Genomic DNA, 21206 nt, shown 5'->3' with positions numbered 1-21206 from the left:
ATTTGGCAAGGAAAATTACTGAAGAAGTGGACAGGGCAGCAGAAGGGAGTCAGCAGATGGTAGGAATAGCGGGAAGTCAGCTTCAGGCAATCAGCAAGTGGATAAGGCAGCAGGAAGGCTGACCCATTTTCTGAACTAATTGATGTGAATGGCACCTGCTGGAATTCTGTGCACTTTATACTCAGCCAGGGCTCTCCTCCAAAGGGAGTTCTTACATTCCTGCATATCAGCTGCAATAAAGTTTCTACAGTCCTCCCCCAAAAGGTGTTGTATGTGAGCGTGATTCAACTAGTAGCACAATCCCTTCTTGGCCAGGGAATGAGTTGGTTTTACACTAGAGTTTGGATTTATACTTGATGCTGAAATTGCCTTGCAGTTCTGGAGCAGATGTACTGCACTGTGAGGGGGATCGATTGTGCTTTGGATGAGAATTAAGCTGCCTTTTTTGCGCAGTGATGTGCTGGAAGGTGCTCCCGAGAGCCCTTTCTTACAATTTTGCTGTTACATTGAAGGGAATAGGGAGCTGACTTCTCTGCCTCTGATGCATATGAACTTCTATTCTGCTGGTGTTTCTATTCTGACTCACTGCCAGAGGCAGCTCCCACCTTCCTACAACAAGCCCCTTTTTAGCATATGCTCAGAGGCATTGGCGGTATGATTTATTCATTCTATGTAGCTGGCCCAGCATAGTGCTACCTTGCAAAATCCTGAGCTCAGGGCAGGAACGCATGTATAACTCTTCCCTGCCAACCTGTGGATGATGCTTATATGTCCCATCACAGACTCTTTTAAAAAAAATTTTTTTTAAACCCCAACAGATAGGCTAACGATGTCTCTGTCAGGTGCTTCATGCATATTTGCAGAACAAGTGCTGTATGTAGGCTTGGATGTGTATATGCCAACAGTCTATTTGGTAGAAAGAAGGAGGTATTCAGATTAAATTCTAGCATTTGTTAAAAAGACGCTGAACAGAAAACTCAGAGCAACTCACCTGGACAGAACCAAGAGCACTTTAGAACTGTTAGGGTATGTCTACACTACCACCCTAGTTCGAACTAGGGTGGTTAATGTAGGCAACCGGAGTTGCAAATGAATCCCGGGATTTGAATTTCCCGGGCTTCATTTGCATATTGCCGGGCGCCGCCATTTTTAAATGTCCGCTAGTTCGGACTCCGTGCCCGCGGCTACACGCGGCACGAACTAGGTAGTTCGGATTAGGCTTCCTATTCCGAACTACCGGTACACCTCGTTCCATGAGGAGTAACGGTAGTTCGGAATAGGAAGCCTAATCCGAACTACCTAGTTCGTGCCGCTGTAGCCGCGGGCACGGAGTCCGAACTAGCGGACATTTAAAAATGGCGGCGCCCGGCAATATGCAAATGAAGCCCTGGAAATTCAAATCCCGGGCTTCATTTGCAACTCTGGTTGCCTACATTAACCACCTTAGTTCGAACTAGGGTGGTAGTGTAGACATAGCCTTAGAGAGTAAGGGACTCATGTAGATCACTGCTGCTGATCACTCTTGCTCAGAGTCCAGCAGTGGACAGCAGTATAAATATCTTCAGATGGATGGGCAGATAGTTTGGAATTGCACTGTAAGCTACAGGGCCAGAGGCTCAATTTTTTGCTTTTGTAAAAATGAATGCCAAAAAACCCTGTAACATCAGTTAAGCCTCACAGTATCCCTGTAGTGTAACTATTACAGGGATTTTTCTTGATGGGTAAACTAAGGTACAGAAAAAGTGTACTAGTTTGTCCAAGCTCATGAGACCATCTACGTGTTTTGTTAGTCTTTAAGGTGCTGCTAGACTATTAGTCTGTTACTGGAAAAACTTAAAACACGACAAATTCAGCTACCCCTCTGAAGCTAATGATTTGTCCTCACACTTCAGAGGGGGAGCCGAGTTAGTTTGTAACAGGAAAAATTTTAAAAACAATGAATAGTCTAATAGCACCTTAAAGACTAACAAAACATGTAGATGGTATCATGAGCTTTCGTGGGCACAACTCACTTCATTCAGTAAGTTTGTTGTAGAGCCAGAATAAAATCAAGATATCCTTGACTCGTCCTCTTGTGCTGTAACCATTAGAATATACTCCCTTCATGTTAAAAAATTATCTTAGTACTATAAGACTGCCAGTTCAGTGAGGAATGTTTTGTCAGTGTTCATTGTTTTTCTGCAATAACAGTTTTATATGACCCAAAGGCATACCACTCTTTTACAAACCAGAACTTCATCTAGCCCAGTACCCTTTGTTTTCCACAGAAACCATAAATCACGTACATAAGAGTGAATTAAACTGTCACAGGAAAGCAACTTTAACTTCCCATATGATTCCTCCCTTCTCCTCAGAATATCCGATTTTCAGTAAACATAGACCAAAACAAACGAGCTCTGTAGCATCCGGGCTTTCCATTTGGGTGCAATTTCTTCATGTGTAGCTCTTGAGGCTGGGGATGTTGTAACCCAGCCAATTTTGCCCCTGATATGCCAATCAGTGATAGCGGGGCCTTGCTTGAGTATATAGCAGAGGGGGAGATAGGGCTACTTATGGAGATCAAAAAGGGAAAGCAGAATCAAAATGAGATGTATAGAAAATTAACTACAAGAGGCTATTTAAGTTCCTAATCCTAGAATGAAATTCAATCTTGTGCTCAAAGGTCTATGCACCACTAAAGACATGTGGAAGCTGCATATTCAAGGCCTTCGCTGGCTTTATGTCATGCATATGCCTTTTCCTGGCCCTCTGCCCAGGAGTGAATTTCACCCCTAAGGCACAAAATAAGTGAAGGTAAGAACCAAGAAAGCTACTGAAATATTTGAACATGAGACATCAGCTAATTCTTTAGATAGCTTAGGAGGGCAATCCATATCAGAAGGTCATGACTGTTTTCTTTTCTTTTTTTTTTATTGATCTTGCTCTTACTCTCTAGAGTTGAAAATCACCTCCCATAACATATGGCCCAATAACCATTTAATAGCCTTAAAAGCAAAATCTGAAGCTTTCCCCTATTCTTTGCTATAGATGAACAGACACTTGTTGTTGTTTTCCCGTTTACATGGAAAAGTAACTAAAGAAATCTTAGAACAATTGCCTTTCCCTACCCCCATGCATCTCCTGTTGAAATGATTCTAAACAGCTAGATTCTTCTGTGAATTAAAATTGCAGAGGAGTAGACATTAATTAGAAACACACAATGATTAATTTGTCTTGCAGGAGACAATATCAGTCCTCCATTTCTTCCACTACATAAGTTCTACTTTATATTTAATAGGGTTATTAAGCAATAACATTCGAGGAGATCCAATCAATACTACATTTCCAATTCATGATGATATTAAGCATACACCATACAGACAACACAAGGAGGTGGATGATGCCTTTTTGCTCCCTGTGCACTGTATTGTCGTAACCAGGGAGTATTAATGCAGAGGTGCAGCAACTATATATCAGGGCATGCCACTGGCAGTGCAGAAGATAAAATGTCAAGTAGTGCCATAAATTCAATACAGATAGAAGGTACATTCAGTGGAGAGGGCATGGCAGGCCATGGGAAAGGGAGACATTTCTCATCTTCAGCGGGATTAATGCAGAGAGACTAGTTGCAGTCACTACAGTTCATTGTGGAAAATAAGAAACGACAAGCCACATATCCCAGTACGAAACTGTGTGTTCCTTCCACCTTTTCCTTTTCTTTAATGAAAACCACCCCTGGTAGATCGATCAAACAAGGGACTGCTCTGACAAGTGCAGGACACAGCTGTGCGAGGGTTGGTATGATTGTGGATTGCTCTTCTCTTTAGAGTTTTAAGAAGCTGTCACAGAGCAAATTAACTCTGAGTAGATCATAGCTCAATCAATAATCAATGTATCTAATTAATTCTACCTGTATTCAAGACCATTGCACATCTGCGCGTGGACCACAATCTCTTCCAAAGCATTTGTTGTTCAAATATAGTCAGCCATTTTTAAAAAAAAGTCTCTGTGCATTAAAAGTAAATAGTCTAGATTTGAGCTTTGCTGTATAGCCCGTCAGTGTGCAGCAAGCTAAGGTGTGACTCTATGGAGCATCCATTTGCCACACAGTAACTTGCCGTGTGAAACATTGCTACAGTACAGTATGTTAAGTCACACTGTAGGACTTGTACTGTCATTGGGTGAGGCTTTTGCTCTATGTATTCCCAGTTAGTTTGGTTCCGTTCCTTATCTTTAAACTACTAAATTCTTTAAGGTTTGAGTCTTGAGCCTGGATACGGTAATTTAATTTAGTGGGAGAACTGTGAATGAGCATAAAATGAAAGACTTCACCTACCAAACAGGCATTGCAATATAACACTGCACTGATACTCACTCATTAAGACAAAATGATGATCAGTCCCTGTACAGGAAGAATAGGTATAATCCATTCTTTAGTGATACCTTAATGGTGAATGGTCAGACCTCATCTAAAATTGAGGTGCTACTTCTTTTTATAATCAATTTCAGGAATCACCTTGTAATTAATTAATCTTAAATCTGCCTTTGAGCTACCTATATGTCTACTACCCTAATTAAAATTACCTTTTTCTCTCCCATTGGCTATTTAATTCAACCCTCATCTTTAATTAATATCTGCATAAACACCATCCCAATAAATAGCAATATAGAAAGTGTTTTCTAAAACATTAACATTTTATCTAAAATGCTTGTAAAAACCAACTAGTCCCAAAACATATTATAACATGACCTGGGGTTACACCCTAATTTATCTCTAGCTTGCCTCAGAGATGTCTTTTTTCCACTGACATTTTGCCATATCTATTTGCCAGACTATTGTCAAAGCCTATTTACTTTTCTTCATATTTCTGCACGTCATAAGCAAGTGTCATCTCCATAGGCTACTAGTGTTCACTAGGGCTATGTCTAGATTACCTGCAGCTTCCGAAAGAAGATATGCAAAAAAAGCAGTCTAGATGGGGTTTTTCGCATGAAAATCCCCTTTTTCAAAAGAACCCTTATTCCTCAAAAAAAAATGAGGTTTACAAGGTTCTTTTGAAAAAGGGGGTATTCGTGCAAAAAACCCTGTCTAGACTGCTTTTGTTTTTGAAAAAAAAAACTCTTCCAAAAAAGAGATCGGAAAAAGATATGCAAATTTGCCCCTAATTTGCAAATCTTTTTTCGGAAGCCGCGGGTAGTCTAGACATAGCCATGGTGAGTTACTGCACAGCAATGTTCCCTCTAATCTTTTCTATCCATGTGCAGATCTTTTTCCATTCATGTGTGGAATAAATTTATTTATGTGCACTGAGGCATGTGCAGATGTGCACCCATAAATAAAAACAAAAACCTAGCTGTGGGCATTTTACTAATCAGTGGCATTTGAATCTCTCTGTAGTGGCCATACATGGCCACAGCATACAGAGAACACTGATCACCTCCTTATCACACCAGCATAATACGGGTGCATATATTGGTATCTGACATCATAATAGAGTCACTACCTTGTCTTTTTGAAAATAAAGAGAAATTCTCAACAAAACCAAGAAAAAAGAGACTTTTTGGAGGAACCCACTTAAGATTTTTTTTAAATTTAACGGAGGGAGTAGAGTGTGTGGCAGAAATCAGTTGTGTTTTGTGCAGGTAATGGCTTTGTGGGTTTGGGGGAGGGTTTGTTTTGGAGTCTTTTTGTTTTTGTTTTTAATTTTTTTAAAATATTGTTCGTGTTGACAAGAGAGTCAAAAGGGAATGAATAAAAGCATGTTGATGGTGTGTGAAAGGGAAAACATAGCATTTTAGTGAAATCAGTATACAACATAAGATCTTTCTATGGTAGCATGGGCTAACCATTAGTTATACAGCAAACTGCTAACTCTGACATTCCATCTTCTTGGTATGGTAAGTTGGATGGATGGATAAAACAATGATTGAGTATTTTTCATTCTTTTATAATTCAATTTTATTTGCTGCATCTCGTCATTGTCAATTTTGAAAAGCCACAACCAGCTACCTATGTGGGGGGGGGGAGGGGGGAGGGAAAGACTAATACTGGACTGTGTTCAGGCCCCTTTATACAGCTGGACCTCCTTACTGGTGAATTATCCCAGCATGGGGGTGTTTCATGTAGTACACAACTAATCTCTAGCAAAGTTAGAGTGGCCTATGGCCGAAGTGTACTTTTGAGATGCTTGTAGACAATCTGCAAGTTGGTGCCCATCCTGGGGTTCGAGTGTATGCTGGTGTCTGAACCAGCCCTTTTTTGGGAGCCACAACATCCCAGAGCTACAAAGACTGTGCTGAGCCATCTCTGTCCGCTCATTGCTGGGCTGAGCAACTCAAAATCAGGGCTCGTGTCCTGCCCACAGGATACATTGACCAATGAGCATTTAGTTCTGATGGGGTCATGCGTGTAACTTAAAACCCTGCTTCTCTATCTGGGGTACCAAGCCGTCATGGAATTCTCCCTCCATAGTTGAACCATGCGGTTTTCATAAAGCCCTGCTGAATTAATCTGTTGTTTGTGATGAACTCATTTATTCGTCTAACCCCTTCCCTCCGATTGCATTGCCCCACCCAGTTACACTTTCATAGGAGATGAGACATAATGCTCTGCAGAGAGAGATCTTTCCACTCGGATTAAATGCCCTAGGGCCGGGGCTTTCCCAACTGAGGCTGTCGTGGCCCAAGCCATTAGTGGCAGATGACACAGGTGGTTTAGGCAGAGAGGGAAGAGATTGATGTGAAGAAGCCTGTAGTGAGCTACAAATAGGAGACTGTCTTTTCAATCTCTCAGTCTTTTGTATGGCTGTCACAGCTGCGTGTCATTCCCTGATGCCCATGAATATTCCCAGACAGCCCACTGTGGTAACACAGATCAAGGATCCCTGAAGTCTGCACTGCCTGCTGTCTGTGCAACGTATGCATTAGTTAGTGCCTGGGTAGTCAGGCGTCTGAACAGAACTATCTATATTCTATGATCGCTTCAATCTCTGCATTTCAGGAAAGATTTGCAGTAACCCTTTCTTAATGTTCAGTTTCAGTTGCCTGTATTCCACTGCCCTTTACAGCTAAATTCTAGCTATCATACAGGCGGCTAGAGAGCATTTACAACAGTTGTCAAGGGTTTCTTTTCCTTGTCATTGTTGATTATTTAGTTAATCATAATTCATAGATTTTAAAGCCAGAAAGGACCATTATGATAATCTAATCTGACCTGATATACAACACAGTCCATGGAAATTTAGCAATAATTTCTGCATTAAACCCATTATTTCTCATTGAACTAGTGCAGAGAAATCACAGACATGTAGAGCTGTACGGCTCTCTGAGAGGTCAATAATCCTGCCCATGGCGACAAGGCAGGACCAAGTAAACCTAGACCATGCCTAACAGGTGTTCATTTAACCTGTTCTTAAAACCCTCCTTAAAACCATCCTGACAAAATCTGCCCTGGAACGTAACCATTTATCGTTAGTTTTTCCAAATATCTAACTTCAATTTCCTTTGTTGCAGCTTAAGCCAATTACTACTTGTCTGTCTTTCAGTGCACAAAGAGAACAACTGATCAGTCATTTTTGTAATCTATTTGATGACAGTTATCAAGACTAAGCATACCCAGTTTTTAAAGCTTTCCTCATAGGTTTTTCTAAATCTTTATTGCTCTCCTCTGCAAATCATACCTATTAGAAAGATATCCATTCTTGATTTAATGACTGCAAGCAATGAAGAAAACACTATATCCCCATATAATCTGTTACAATGGTTAATCGTTCTCAGTGTTAACATTATGCACATTATTTCTACAGTTTTGAATTTCTGGCTTCAGTTTCCAACCTTTAGATCTGGTTACGTTGCGCTCTGCAGAATTAAAGAGCCATCTACTTTCAGAAATCTCTTCTCCGTGCAGGTATTTATAGACCTTGATCAAGTCACCTTTTAATTGATTCGTGGAATACTTACTATATTGAGCATATTCTGACTCTGAATATAAGGTATGTTTTCCAGGCCTTGAATCATTCTTATAGTTCTTTTCCGAATTCTTTCTGATTTTCCAACATCTTTTTTGATGTGTGGGAACCATAACTGATGACCGCACTCAGAAATGGTTTCACTACCTACTGTATATTTTAGAGAGTTTGTCTGCTTGTCTGTCCATTTAAGAAATCCTCCTAAATAGCAAGAGCTAGGACCACCAATTTGAAATGCAGCGTCCTCTTATCATAACTTAGAGCAAGGTGTGGGTTTGGCTGTGCCAGGAAACCAGGATGTACCTGGAATGGGATTGCATCTCAGAAAACCAGACAAAGCAGTATCACCACATCAAGCAGGGTCCTCACAACTGAGTGAATGTTGAAGACCCTGAACGAAGATGAGCCAGAAAAATAGAATGAACCTGGATGAGGATTGCTTCCTAATAAACCTTACGAAAAAGAGATAAAATGGAGCAATTTGGAGTAGTGCCCTGTTTTGGCACCACTGGGCAATGCTGGATAAATATGCTAATTGTTATATACAGACTGACCAATAGTGGTAACACCACCTCCCTCCTCCGATTTGATATTCACTTGCCTATACAGCCCTCTTACTTACAACACTGCACTGGGAGCTCATGTTGTGATGGCGCGTTGGGGTTCCCCCGTCTCCTGCACCCCCGTAATGGCACGGACATACTCCACCAGCCAGTAGAATAGAGGGAGTTTATTGCCTCTCCAGGATACAGCACAGATGTAATCTGGTTACAGGGCAGGCCTAGGATGCCTCAACCCCCCTTGATATTGGGGGGGGGTCTGAGTTCCTAAATCCCAGCCTGTTGCTTAGGCTGCTTCCTCCATACCAGACAGAGACTAACTAACTCTATCCAGCCCTGCTCCCCCCTCCCCCCCCCGCCAGGGGCGGCATTCCACCTTCCTTTGTTTCTCTCCCTGGGAGGGTAGCTGGTCAGACAGGTTGAGAGACCCCTTTTGCATAATGACTCATCCCCTGCCCTGCTGGGCCATGCTACAGCCAGCTGCCAGCAAGTTACCCCCCACTACGTCACACACGTTAACAGTGGTAATCTGTTCTGACCCCTGAGCATCAGGAGAGCACAGAAGCAAATCATGAGCCTGACTCATGAGCTTAACTCCCCATCTAGTAGTAGGACAGAAGAAGAATCTAAATTCAGCATCTTACTCTACAGTGGAGGGACATAAGAGTAATGCACATGAGTTGCACTGCTGCTCTGTGCTGAACATGTTTTTTTTTTAATTTTATTTTAAAACTACTAGAAGTTAGCATCAAACTCAGATGTAATTATGAGCTGATCAGCTCGCCCTCAAAGTTAAAATGCTCATTTGGCAAGAAAATCACATGGGATTCCCCTTCAGCATTTCAGACTCTCGTTGTCTGAATAGTAATAAATCAGAGATTGTTTTCTTTGTATTGTATATTGGATTGCCATTGTGCAAAGGTCATTTTAATTTTCCATTTCTCCAGCAAGATCTATCATGCATCTCTGAGCGAGGCTGTGATTATTTTCTTATTAGCTCTTTCTGCACTTTACACTCTTGCATTGCTTTATTATTATTACTAGCAGATGTACCTGGCGTTACTCAGCTCCTTAACTGTAGTAATGTTTGGGATTTATTTTTCTTTTTTAGATTAAAAGGAAAATGTACATGCTTTGTTAAAATGATTGTATAGGGCACAGGGTTGGTTGGGGGTGCTCAGGGTAGGGGTGGGGGCTCAGGGCAGGTAGTTGAGTGGTGGAGGGCTAAGGGCAGGACGTTGGATGTGGGAGGGCTTAGGGCAGGAGTAAGGGCAGAGGCTGGAAGGTGAGGGGGAGAACAGGGCAGAGGCTGTCTGTGGGGTGGCTCGGGGAAGGGGTGGAGAGTGCTGGAGTGAAGGCAATGGGTGGGGGCCTCAGAGTAGAGGGTTTGCTATGTGGGGAGGGCTCAGAGCAGGGAGTGGAGGTGCAGAAGTCAAGGCCGGGGAAAGGGGCTCAGGGCAGAGGGTGGGGGGCAGGAGATGGGGAACTCAGAGTAGGAGAGGGTGCAGGAATGATGGTGCGGGGGCCTGGGAGGATTGAGGGGCTCAGGGCAGGAGTGAAGGGTGCTAGCAGGAGGTGGAAGGCTCAGGGCACAGGGTTCCGTATGGGGGGACCTCAGAGCAAGTGGTGGAGAGCTCAGGGCATGGGGTGGAAGGCCGGGGACTTCCCAATAGGCCACAAACCAGTCACACAGCGTGCTCCAGCTGCCAATCTGGCTAGCCTGAAGCCTCACAAGCAAAACCCCTCTGACACCTCAATTCTCACTGTGCCCCAGTCAGCCCCGGGCCTGCACACAGATGAGGGGTTTTAGAACCCAATCTCACCTACCCAGCACGGGTTCTTCTGCTCCCAAGAAACCAGCCACAGGTCCCAATCAATTTACACTCTGGATCTTACCCACAAGACCATGCTGAGCCAATCCTTTAGAATCTACAATCTAAAGGTTTATTACTAAAAGAAAGAAAAGCATGAGAGTAAGGTTGTTAAGGAGAATACATTACATGCATCGAATCACCCAGTTCTTGATACAAGCTCTTAGCAGAGATGTTACAACTGCTATCTTAAAAGTCTCTGGTGTACATCCTATGTCAGGATGGGTCCACGGTTCTTCCTGTCTCGTTATTCCCTGCAAGCTGCATCTGGGATCAGGAGCTGAACTTAAGACCTAATGGAGTCTGCCACATGGTATTTTATATCCATCCCTGGTCTCTTCCAAGCTGGAGTGGGTCACATGGCCCAGAGACCTATCCTTGTGTTCCAAGCCAGCAATCATTGTTCTGGCTGGTCTGCAGGCATCCGGATTCATTCCTCAGGTGTGTCTTTGGTACCTAGAGATCTATTGTCCCTGGAGCCTTGCTAACTAGCATAGCCATTGAACGAACATTCCTGGCACATTGCTCTCCCTCACAGAGAATTTTCCAGCATCAACACAGAGTACATAGTTATACCTCCACATACAGATATTGTACAAGTACATGAAAAGCATATACAGAATCAGTAGGACATAAGCTTTCATGTGACACCTCACATGGCCCCCTTTGTACAGACTTTTGGGGCAAACACCCCCCCATGGGTGCAACAGTGATCTTTAGATTCCACTACATGACAAAGGCTCTTCCATGGATGCCAGGCCTGCACTTGTCAGCCAGCAGTTCCTTCCAGGGGCCTGAGGCTGCACTCCCTGGCTGGTGACTCCTCCATCTCTAGGGCCGGCCCTAAAGATTGTCCGGTGGGGGGGATGGGGCTCCATGGGCCCGCCCCAGCCTCCAGCTTCCCCCCGTCTCTGCAGCTGGTCCGGAGGGGGCGGTTCTTAGGGCTGGCCCTAGCCTCCCGTGGCCCCCCTCCAGCCTGCAGCTGGTCCAAGGCTGGGCTATGGTTTCCAGTCCAGCATCTCCCTGGGCAGGGGGGCCTGTCATTCTGGCTTCTGTTCGGGAGGATATATCTCCTTGGTGGGGGCCAGCCTGCCCTGCCTCACCCTGGGAGTGGTCCCAGAGCTTCCACAGTGAGTGGGCTGGGGGCAGGGAAGCTACCCTGTCTGTCACTGTTTGGGACAGGGGGCCACTTACCAGGTCCCGTGGCTAGTAAAGTGAAGCCCCATTCCCAGCTGGTGCAGGTGTCCCTAGAGGTCATTCTGCAGTACCCCAGTCTCTCTGATCAGTCCCCTCCCCTTTCTGTGTTAGGGAGAACAAGCCCATTCCAGGGGCTTCCTGTTTTCCTGGCACAGCCAAACCCTGGCATTGCTTTCAGTTAGGAGAAGAGGAAGCTGCATTCCAAATGTGGTGGTCTTAGCTGTTACTATTTAGGAGGAGTTCTTGAACAGACTCGCTTATCTAAAATATATAGAGAAATTATTACTATTTGTTCAGCTACACTGGCAACAGCGACTGTCCTAATGATGCATTAGCTTTAAGTGGCTTTTGTCTCTCTTCTCAAGACCCTTTTTCTGTATTAGGAATGTTAAATTTAGATTAACTCACTAAATAGTCGATGGGATTTCCATCAACTATATGATTAGTCTATAAGGGCATCTCCACCTTTGTAGAGTAGCAAGAGCCCTGCTGGGCTCTTGTACAGTTCAAAAGCAGAAGCTCTGCAGGGAGCATGGGACCAGTGGGGACTCCCCTGCTGGCCCAGTGCTCCCTGTGGTGCCTTGAGCCTTTGAAATGTACAAGAGCTCTAACGAGGCTCTTGTACATTTCAAAAGCAGAATTGCAGCAGAAGCAGTGTGACCGGAGACTGCTTCGGTCCCCGCTCACGCTGTTTCCGCCTGTGCCTCTACCTCCCCTGCCTCCCACGGAGCTGGGGAGGAACAGGCTCCTGCTTCCCTGCCTTGCTGCCTCTCTCTGATAAGAGGCAGCAAGGGGGGAATGATTAGTTACATCACTAGTTGTCTATCCAATAAGCTTAAGTTCAACTGGTCTTTTACATCTCTATTCTATATCACCCTCCCCACAGGAACATGACCGAATCCAGCGCATTCTGAGAACATGCATAAGGTGGTGTTTTTACACTGCATTGTAAACCCAGGGCTGTGGGATCCAGGCTTTGTGGACTTGGTGTTTCCAAGCCCCTGTTGCCTTGTAAGCCAGGTTTACAACTGCTGGACCTACGTCTGAGCTGTGCTAGAACATCCGTATAGTAACTACACAGACCTTGACACTTGGATCTGTGGCTCAGGTTCTGTCTGCCCCCAGTGGGTTGAAAAACCTGGGTCCTGAAATCTTGCTGACCTGAGTCTGACTGATTTGTGTGTAGCTGGAAGTGTGGCTCAAATGGGAGTCAGAGCATGGGTGTAGTGAGCAGCATAGATGTATGGAGACTTCCTTCCCCTTGCTCAGACAAACCTCAGATGCTTTTAAACCAGATTTCACATGTAGATCCCCTTTACACATTGAAAAGTAGGAAGCTTTATCATGGCTTTTGCTGGGGCTAGTTTTCAGATGCATGAGAAATATTTTGCGTCCTTCAGTTTTGACCTCAGAAGCTTTTATCATCCTTCTTGACAGCGCAGGAAAAAAAAAATCTGCATGTGCATACTTTTAGAGCTTCATTGTTGCATATGTTAAATCTCTGAAACTAAAAATCTTTCAGTCCCAGTTTCACTTTTAATAGGATAGTAAACTAAGAGGATACATAAAGATTATTCTAATTCCACCCTGAAGCGCTCTCAAGCACTGCTGCATATCTGGGAGCCATTATAGAACTGTCTCCTCCATCCTCTCTAGAAAAGAAGTGCTTATCTTGATTCAATACATAATGATAGGAAAGGAAATGACTGAAATATCAAGCCTTAGAAAAAATGGGATTAGGTAACTGATTGAGAACAAAAATATTAAGATAGATCAGAACCATTCACAGGCTGCTTTTTTTCCTCCCCTTTCCTTATTTCCCCAAGTAAATTTTAAATACAGAGAGCAACAGCTATTCAGAACTGTTTACAGTCTGCTCATTGTGGGCATTTTATTTCCCAATTTCTTTTTCTCTGTGCTGTTAAGTTGGTCTATATAATTCCCTCTTGTGACACACTCTCTCACTATAGCCTATATGGAGGGAGTTTGGTGGAGAGGTGGTAAATGATGGAATATGTGGAAAGTGGATAGAGGGAGGGATTTATCTGTGGTGGGATTCTTGCCGCCTCCTGGGTAGTTGCTAAACTGACCCTGCCAGAAATGACTTGCATCCAGGAGCAGCCCGTCCACATAGGCGAACTAGGCGGTCACCTAGGGTGCCAAGTTAAATGGGGCGCCACAGGGTACCAAACAGTGGTGCAATATCATTGAGGGGTTTGGAGGTGGAGGCACCAATTGCATGGTCCGCCTAGGGTGCTAGTTGCTGGCAGCTAGTCTAGGGCCGCTCCTGCTTACATCCCTGGCTTATTATAGCAGGTGAAATTCACCCCTATTCAGAGAGGCAGGATAAGGCCTGTATATCACTAAGCTTACTTACATTCTCAAATAGGCCTTAATTTGGCTTGGTAGCTGCAGAGAACTTGTACAAAGATACAGAGGTAAAAAGTGAATCTAGGTGTACTTAGCTGGCCCTTCATTGCTGTGGTATCTGAGTACCTCTCAATCATTAATGGATTTGATTCCCACTATACCTCTGAGAGGCAGGGAAATATTTTACAGATGGAGATTTCAGGAAACTAAGTGACTACATCACGCAAGACATTTTTGGATCATCTGGGAACCCAGGTCTCAAATCCAAAGCCATCCTTAGGATTTATGGGTCCTTACACACTGGTGTCCCTTTGTCCGATGGCAGTGGTGTGTGTGCCTTTTTGGAGATGTGATTTTACAGTTTTCAGCCACACATTAATAGAACATTTTTAAAGCCAATTTTAAACTAAGGTCCTGTAGACTAACACAGTAAATTAAGAAACTGATGGCATACACTTGGGGTTTGTAAATTCCTAATAAATGGCTTCTTTACCACTTGAATGGCTCTTTTACAGTTTCATTGTCTGCTAATAGATCTGACAGGCTTTTTCACTTGTAAGTTAACCAGCTCCTCTCTGGAGGAAGCAGCAGCACAGAACAGGGGATAGTAAGAGGCAGAGAGTAGACACTAAGACCTAGTGGTGTCTCAAATTTTCAGGTGTTTTATGCAGCTGTGTATTCTGCATATGGGTAAGGATGGCCCTGCTCAAATCCCAGTATAGTACCCTAGCCACCAGGCTATCTTTCCTATCCCATTCACACCAGGAGACTTCTGAAAATCCTTGACGTTTGCTGTTGCACAAAGTTGCACCTAGTGGGAGGCATTTTCAGAAATCTTTCCAGAAGATGGGACATTCTCAAAAATCCATTAATATGTCTGCCCTTCTCTGTAAGGTGCCAGACACTGAGTATTCCTGCAAAAAAAAAACATGTAAACTGAATGAACAATAAATGTACCCAGATGTTGCAATGCTTTTTATAAACACGGTTCTCTTTATTTGCAGAAGAATATATTTCCTATCCACAGTAAAAGAAAGGGGAGTGAGGTACAGTAAATGAACAAGAACAATTACTGGGTTGGCATAACTTCTCACAAGTAGTAAAAATAATGGAATGATAAATTACTATAGACCACAGAGATGTAAAAAATAAAATGTTAATATACCAAAATATAAAATTACAGAGAAATCAAATATTGACTGATAGTTTGAGTTCAGTATTTTTATTATCATGGTTGTATTTTTTAATTAAAAACTAACAATGCTTTGAAGCCATGAAACATGAAAGTCACGGTACTTTAAATTAAAATGAAATGTCTTCAAAAACTCATAATGCTAGACCAAAAAAACAAACAAACAAACAAAAACAGAATCTGAGGATTAACTGTCCCTATTTGAAAGATGAGAGTCATTTTGAGAAAAGTGTTGTGACATTAATTACTGCAAAGCAGTGTTATTTTTTTTCTGTGCTTTGTGATTTATAAATAGTCAGGATGTGTTTGGATCAACAATGACAAAACCATGCATACTCCCAATGGGACTACTCGTCTGAGTTACTGCTCACGCAAGTGAGTGAGATGTTCACACTCTGGTTCTGTGTGAATTGTTATATATGCGGGGTGAGCTTGTTTTGGGTTAGTAACACAGTCGACTATCATTTCTGCCATTAGATATTAGCCCATATTTAGGCCCAACAGCATTATTTTATATCCTGAGCACTGGAATTCACACACAATAGTCATGCCAGTTTTATGACCATCAGTGTTTATCCAGAAATGTTAATGATTTCAAAGAGGGTGGCTGAATTTCATCCCTGTGTAGAGTACGCTTCCCCAAGCTCTCTTCAGATTATGGGATATAAGTGATGCATAAGCCTTGGGCTGACTGGTGAGCAGAACAATAGCAGCATACAGTCTATACTTGGTCTGCCTTTGACTAGTACTAATGCTTTGTTCATCCACTTGTATGGGTCTTTGCAGAAAGTGCAGAGGCAGGAGTGGAGAGGCAAAATGCAGGAACACTTCAAGGGAGGGTGAGCAAGTAGGTGGAAGGAAGAGGAGTAAGGAGAGAGAGCAGCAGGAGACCTCCATGGGAGATGGTGGATAAGTGAGGGAAGGGACAAGAGAGAATTGAAGCCTATGCAAGGCACTGACCCAGGACTCTCAGCCACAACATGGATTTTGATGTATATATTATACGGAGATAAAAGCCAAGCACATTTTGAATTACAGAGATGTAACCCATCCGGACTATGCAAGCTTCACTCTCGTGGCTTTACCTCCCTGGATGAAATTATAGCCAGACTGGAAATTACAGAAGCCTGGTGCTTATTCTCTTTATAAATACTTTTTTACCATTTTGAGGTAGAAATTTCAACTCTAGTATTTAAGTACACAAAGAAAAATGAACACAGTTTTGTGGATTTACTTGCCTAGTAGTCCAGGGATTAACATCTGCAAAACCATTATGCTTTATTTGTAAACCTAGCTACTCTAATGGTACAAATGTGAATTATTACTATTTTTTTAAAAGTCCATTTTTCAAATGAAAATGGTAGATTTTAAAAACTTGATACAATATACTGCTGTAAATAATTTGCTTGAGCTGGTGATTTAAAGATTGAACAGTTTTTAAGATGCTGTTGTAAATCACCGATATTTACAATTTTAGTTCAATTCCTTTAATTTTTGTCCTGTAGCAAAGAGATTAAACAGATAATATAACATTATTAAACATAAGTATGTATATACACATCCAAAAATATTTCATTTTTATGACAACATAGGGCAGATCAAAGGAGTAAGTATAATATAAAGAACCTTTCTTTTAAAAAATTACTTAATGCTCATATAGTATTCAAATATAAAGATCACAGACCAGCAGGTTATTACTTTAAATAGTCTGAGCTTTTGATATCAATATGCATTTGCTATAAAATGTACATGCAAATGGTTGAAAAGCTATTATTCTCTAGTCTGATGTTAATTATCGCTGCTATGCTGAATGCCACTGGGTAAGTGCAGTCCAAATTTAAGTTGGAAGAATTCAGTTATTTTTAATTCTATCCTAGTGGTTTTTATACTTCGTAGGAATCTGAAAAATAAAGATGTTACAAAGGCAAAAACAAACCAACCCCAAAACAACCCAGCCCTTTATTCCCTCACAGTTGTCTCTCAGCAATACTGAAAAATACTGCCTTTAACGTTACATTTTGAAAGAGAAAAAGACTGAAAAATGCCAGAGTAAGGAAGTAGTTTATAACATTGTTAGAGAAATCTCACTCTTGACATTAAAGGAAACTCTGAATCACTTGAAATGTATAAATTTGTAATCTACGCAATTACAGGAGATGCTGTGCCCTAAAAGCTGTTTTCCAGTCTGCACCAGAACATGCAAAGCTGTGTAGAATGCTCCTGTTGATAGACCTTCAGGCTCCATAATTGATTTAGTTCTTAGTTATTGCAGGGAGAAGAGAGATCCTCAAGGCTTCTGTAACTAACAACAACCCTTTTGCAGATTAACATTAAAACACCAGACACCTCCCTCCCCATTATTCCTTCAAGTCTGCTCTTCCTGGACACCAGCTGTCACAGAGGAATTCTCCAGCCTCATCTTCTCCTGCCTCGTTATCTGGCTGGAGCTGCATCAGCATGGCCTGCAGACTTTCCTTCACCATCTGGATCTCCCTCTGTAGAGACTGTACACAGTTTATTAAGGAATAAATCTAAAGACGCTTGGCAACCACTTTTCTCTCTCCAAGTCATGAAATAAATTGTTCTGCTGTTTCACAGCCCATGGATATGCTATCTAATTGTGGCTTCAAGTTCCTCCAAATTATTTGGATTAAATATTCATACATGTTTCACACTTCTTTTTTTAGTCAGGATTTCCAGTAACTTTGAAGTCCTCAATTGGCATAACATAGCGCCTTATAAGGGTTAGAAAATATTTTGTTTGGCTGGAGGTTTTTTGGGCAGGGAAGGGGGAAAGGCAGTTTGGTGTGGTGAAAATCAAAATATAGGTTGTCTATTCTGATGCCAAAAGACACCAATGCAGTCAAACGCCCATTGAAATAATCTGAAATCTTAGGTTAAATTTCTTACTGGTACTTTCCTATTGCAACCCAGGTCCCTGCCAACTCTTTCAATAGCTCCCTGCTGGCTTTTCGCAGCAGCTCAGCCAGCTCTTTCTGGAGCCAAGGTGCACCTGCTTACTTTCACCTCTGCATGAAGACAGAATCTGGACAAGTTACCAACTTTCACCATGCCTTCCCCCAGTACTTTATACTTAGGAAAACTAAGCTATGGTTGCTTGGCTGAAAATTATCCCTTCTTTGAAGGGGGTATGTTCACAGATCTTCAGTATAGGTCATCACTAGTTTGTAGCTATAGTGGGCAGAACTAGCCCCACTATCTGAAGACTTTCATTTTCAAGATGCTTCCAAAGATAGCCCCTTTAGACTGTGAAACAAAACAGAAGTCTCATTCTTCATTAGCACCTTGCAAAAAATACTTGATGAGAAACATTATAAACAACCAGATAGATTTTTAACATCTGCAGAGAACTTTAACTCTTATGGATTTACAGGGAACGGCAGTTCTGTGGACCTTTCCCCTTTAACGAGGAAAACTTTTCAGCTAAGCAACCAGAAATTTTCCCATTCTCTTTTCAGGCAAGGTCCACAGATTCTTAATGTAGGATTTTCTGAGCAGTGACAAAAGTCCTAGGAAGGGAAGAAAATGTCCCTCAGAAAAAGGATTATCTTAATTTAAGGCAGGGCTAATCAACAACTGGGGCCGCATGTGGCCTGCAGCCTGTTCGTTTGTAGCCCGCGATACTGTTTGGGTTTATGCAGGGCTCAATATGTGGCCCGTGGGTGGGATCTTTTGAACATGGCCTCCACTGGGCTCATATGTGTTTTAGTAGTCAAATTCCTGGACTGTTATTGCTCATTAAAAGTGCTGTCATGTGGGTAGAAATCGGGTAAATATTGCATTTTATTAATATCAACAGAACCATCTTAAATGGGGCCTGTGTGTTGTGAAGTCTTGCCTTAAGCTTTGTACTCATGCCCATGAGTGTGAAAAGCAATTTGCATATATTTGCATATATATTTGCATGTCTATGCAACCATACTTAAGTTGCAGCCTTTGGCATGTGCTATGCGTATCATTGCGGCCCTTGGGGCTTCCAAAGTTGAGTAGCCATGGTCTAAGGAATCGTCACAACGTGGAAGACTGAACTACCTAAGGTTGCATCAGCTAAAGACTGTGTTATAAAGCTGGGTAAATGTATGCAGGAATGACACAAGGCAGTCTGTATAACTGCAGCTTAAAGGCACCTTTACTTTCTTAACCCACCGCCGCTTGTACTAGCTAGTGAGCTTGTTTCCACTGGAGGATTGAGACCTGCGTTAAGCACAATGTTCAGATCCCAAGGTAGAGCTCTCTGCTCCGTAGGAGGATCCAATAGCTAAAGTGATTTAATGAAGCAACATGCTAAGATCACTTCCACTTACGCTTTTAATGGCAGAACAAGTCACATTTATAGTAACAGATGAGAGTTGGGAAGACTGGGGAGTGTTCTCTTAGACGTGTGTGACTTAAAGACTATGGTGATTTTTCCAAACACAGGAAAAACATACATTTTCTACCACTGAGGGCAATGAAATATGCTCTTCAACAACTGGCCTTCAATAGACCCTAACTCTAGTTGCGATGGGCACCAGGGAAAAGGCAAAAGGTAACTTCTTGTGCCCGTAGTGACAGACATGTATGCTCAGGGCTTCTGTCTCGCCTCTTGGCAAAGTATTGGTAAGCCTTCCAGAACTGGAACTTTGCACATTTCAGTGGTCAGTTGGAAGGATTTGTTGTTAGATTCCATTATGCCTGCCTGATTTTTTTTTTCTTCTTTCTGGTCAGCCAGCCAACATTTTTATTGCTGGAGCCTTGATGTGCAAGACACTGATAGGCAACAGATGGGTCATCACCCGCTGCATCAATGAAGCTACTTCTTTCTGTAGATCTTTTGACCTCATACTACTGAAAGGTTTGTGTATGCCATTACTGATAGCCTGCCCATTATTAGAAAGATATGACAGCTCAGCAATGCTGAGGCCAGTTGTTGAAGAGCATATTTCGTTGCCCTCAGTGGCAGAAAATGTATGCTTTTCTTGTGTTTGGAAAATCACCATGTTCTTTAAGTCACACACTTCTAGGAGAACACTCCCCATCCTTCCAGACGCAAATCTATTACAACAAATTTGACTTGTTCCGCCATGTCCCTCTCTCCCTGGAACCTCTCCAGACTTATCCACCAATCCAGGAAATTCAGAACAAATGACAAAATGGGAAAATCAGAGAACACGGAATCAACACCAGGAAGCTCTAGGGAGTCTTCATAAGTATATTTGTTCAGGGCACTGTCCTTATGCAGGACGTGGTCATCCTAAGAACACTGATGCTAACTGATGTCCTTGGGCAGCTCCTCAGCAGAGTAATTGCTGATCTACTTGGGTCCTAGCATTCTGCTACCAGAAAAATTTTGTGGGCCTCAGTGTAGACGAACTAAGCATCACAACGGCTAATGACGACCCATTTTGGTATGTATGATAAATCCATGCTGTTGTAATATCTAAACTGTGGTCCAGGTTACTCAAAGTGGATTCCTTCTTGGACAGGGCTTATTTAAATGTCACCCAGAAAAAGGGACATCTGTATCTTTTATGGCCTGTGAACAGCCCCGATCCCCCCCCCATGAGGAATTTTGTGAATACTCAAGGCACAGATGACAGTCAGAAAAGCAGCACTTTGTACTGAAAATTATTGGCCCCCATAAACAAATTGCAAAACTCCCTTGTGCCCCTGGTGACCTGGCACATGAAGGTAGGCCTCCCTCAAGTCAACTAATGTACGGTAATCCTCCTGGCAGATCACTCCCAGTACTGACTTGTGTCCATCTGGAACCTGGAACTTGTTCAGATGCTTTCAGTCAATCCTATCTGTCTTCCCTGGATCTTTTGATCACCAGAAATAAGACTGAATAATGGCAAGACAATACCTTTGCATTGGCAACTATCACACTGATTCGTGAAAGATGAAGCATGGCCTTTGGCATATTCGCTACTCCTCAAATCCTCAGGAAAGGTGGCAGGAAGAAAGGAGAAAACAGTAATTTGGAATCTTATAGCACAGTTTACTCCAATTTTAGCTAGAGCCTATCTGTCTGTGGTGTGAGGTCCTTGGTTCTGAAATTTTAATAAGT

At 42.5% G+C, this 21206-nt stretch overlaps 1 protein-coding gene and 1 long non-coding RNA gene across 5 annotated transcripts in view; one reads left to right on the top strand and one right to left on the bottom strand.

The window, feature by feature from the left end:
* Positions 1-21206, top strand: part of LOC142827967 (uncharacterized) — a 191437-nt gene that overhangs the window by 95001 nt on the left and 75230 nt on the right. The window lies entirely within an intron of this gene.
* The window catches only part of DISC1 (DISC1 scaffold protein), a 275931-nt gene continuing 269642 nt past the window's right edge, over positions 14918-21206 (bottom strand). For all 3 annotated transcript variants that reach the window (XM_075924740.1, XM_075924743.1, XM_075924742.1), the window contains one exon: positions 14918-17643. In XM_075924740.1, coding sequence (XP_075780855.1) covers positions 17494-17643 — 150 coding nt within the window. In that variant the 3' untranslated portion in view covers positions 14918-17493. The remainder of the gene's footprint in view (positions 17644-21206) is intronic.

Source organism: Pelodiscus sinensis, chromosome 3 (assembly GCF_049634645.1).
Source record: "Pelodiscus sinensis isolate JC-2024 chromosome 3, ASM4963464v1, whole genome shotgun sequence".
Lineage (NCBI taxonomy): Eukaryota > Metazoa > Chordata > Testudines > Trionychidae > Pelodiscus > Pelodiscus sinensis.
The sequence above is the reverse complement of the archived record's forward strand: the minus strand, read 5'-3'. Positions and strand labels throughout refer to the sequence as shown.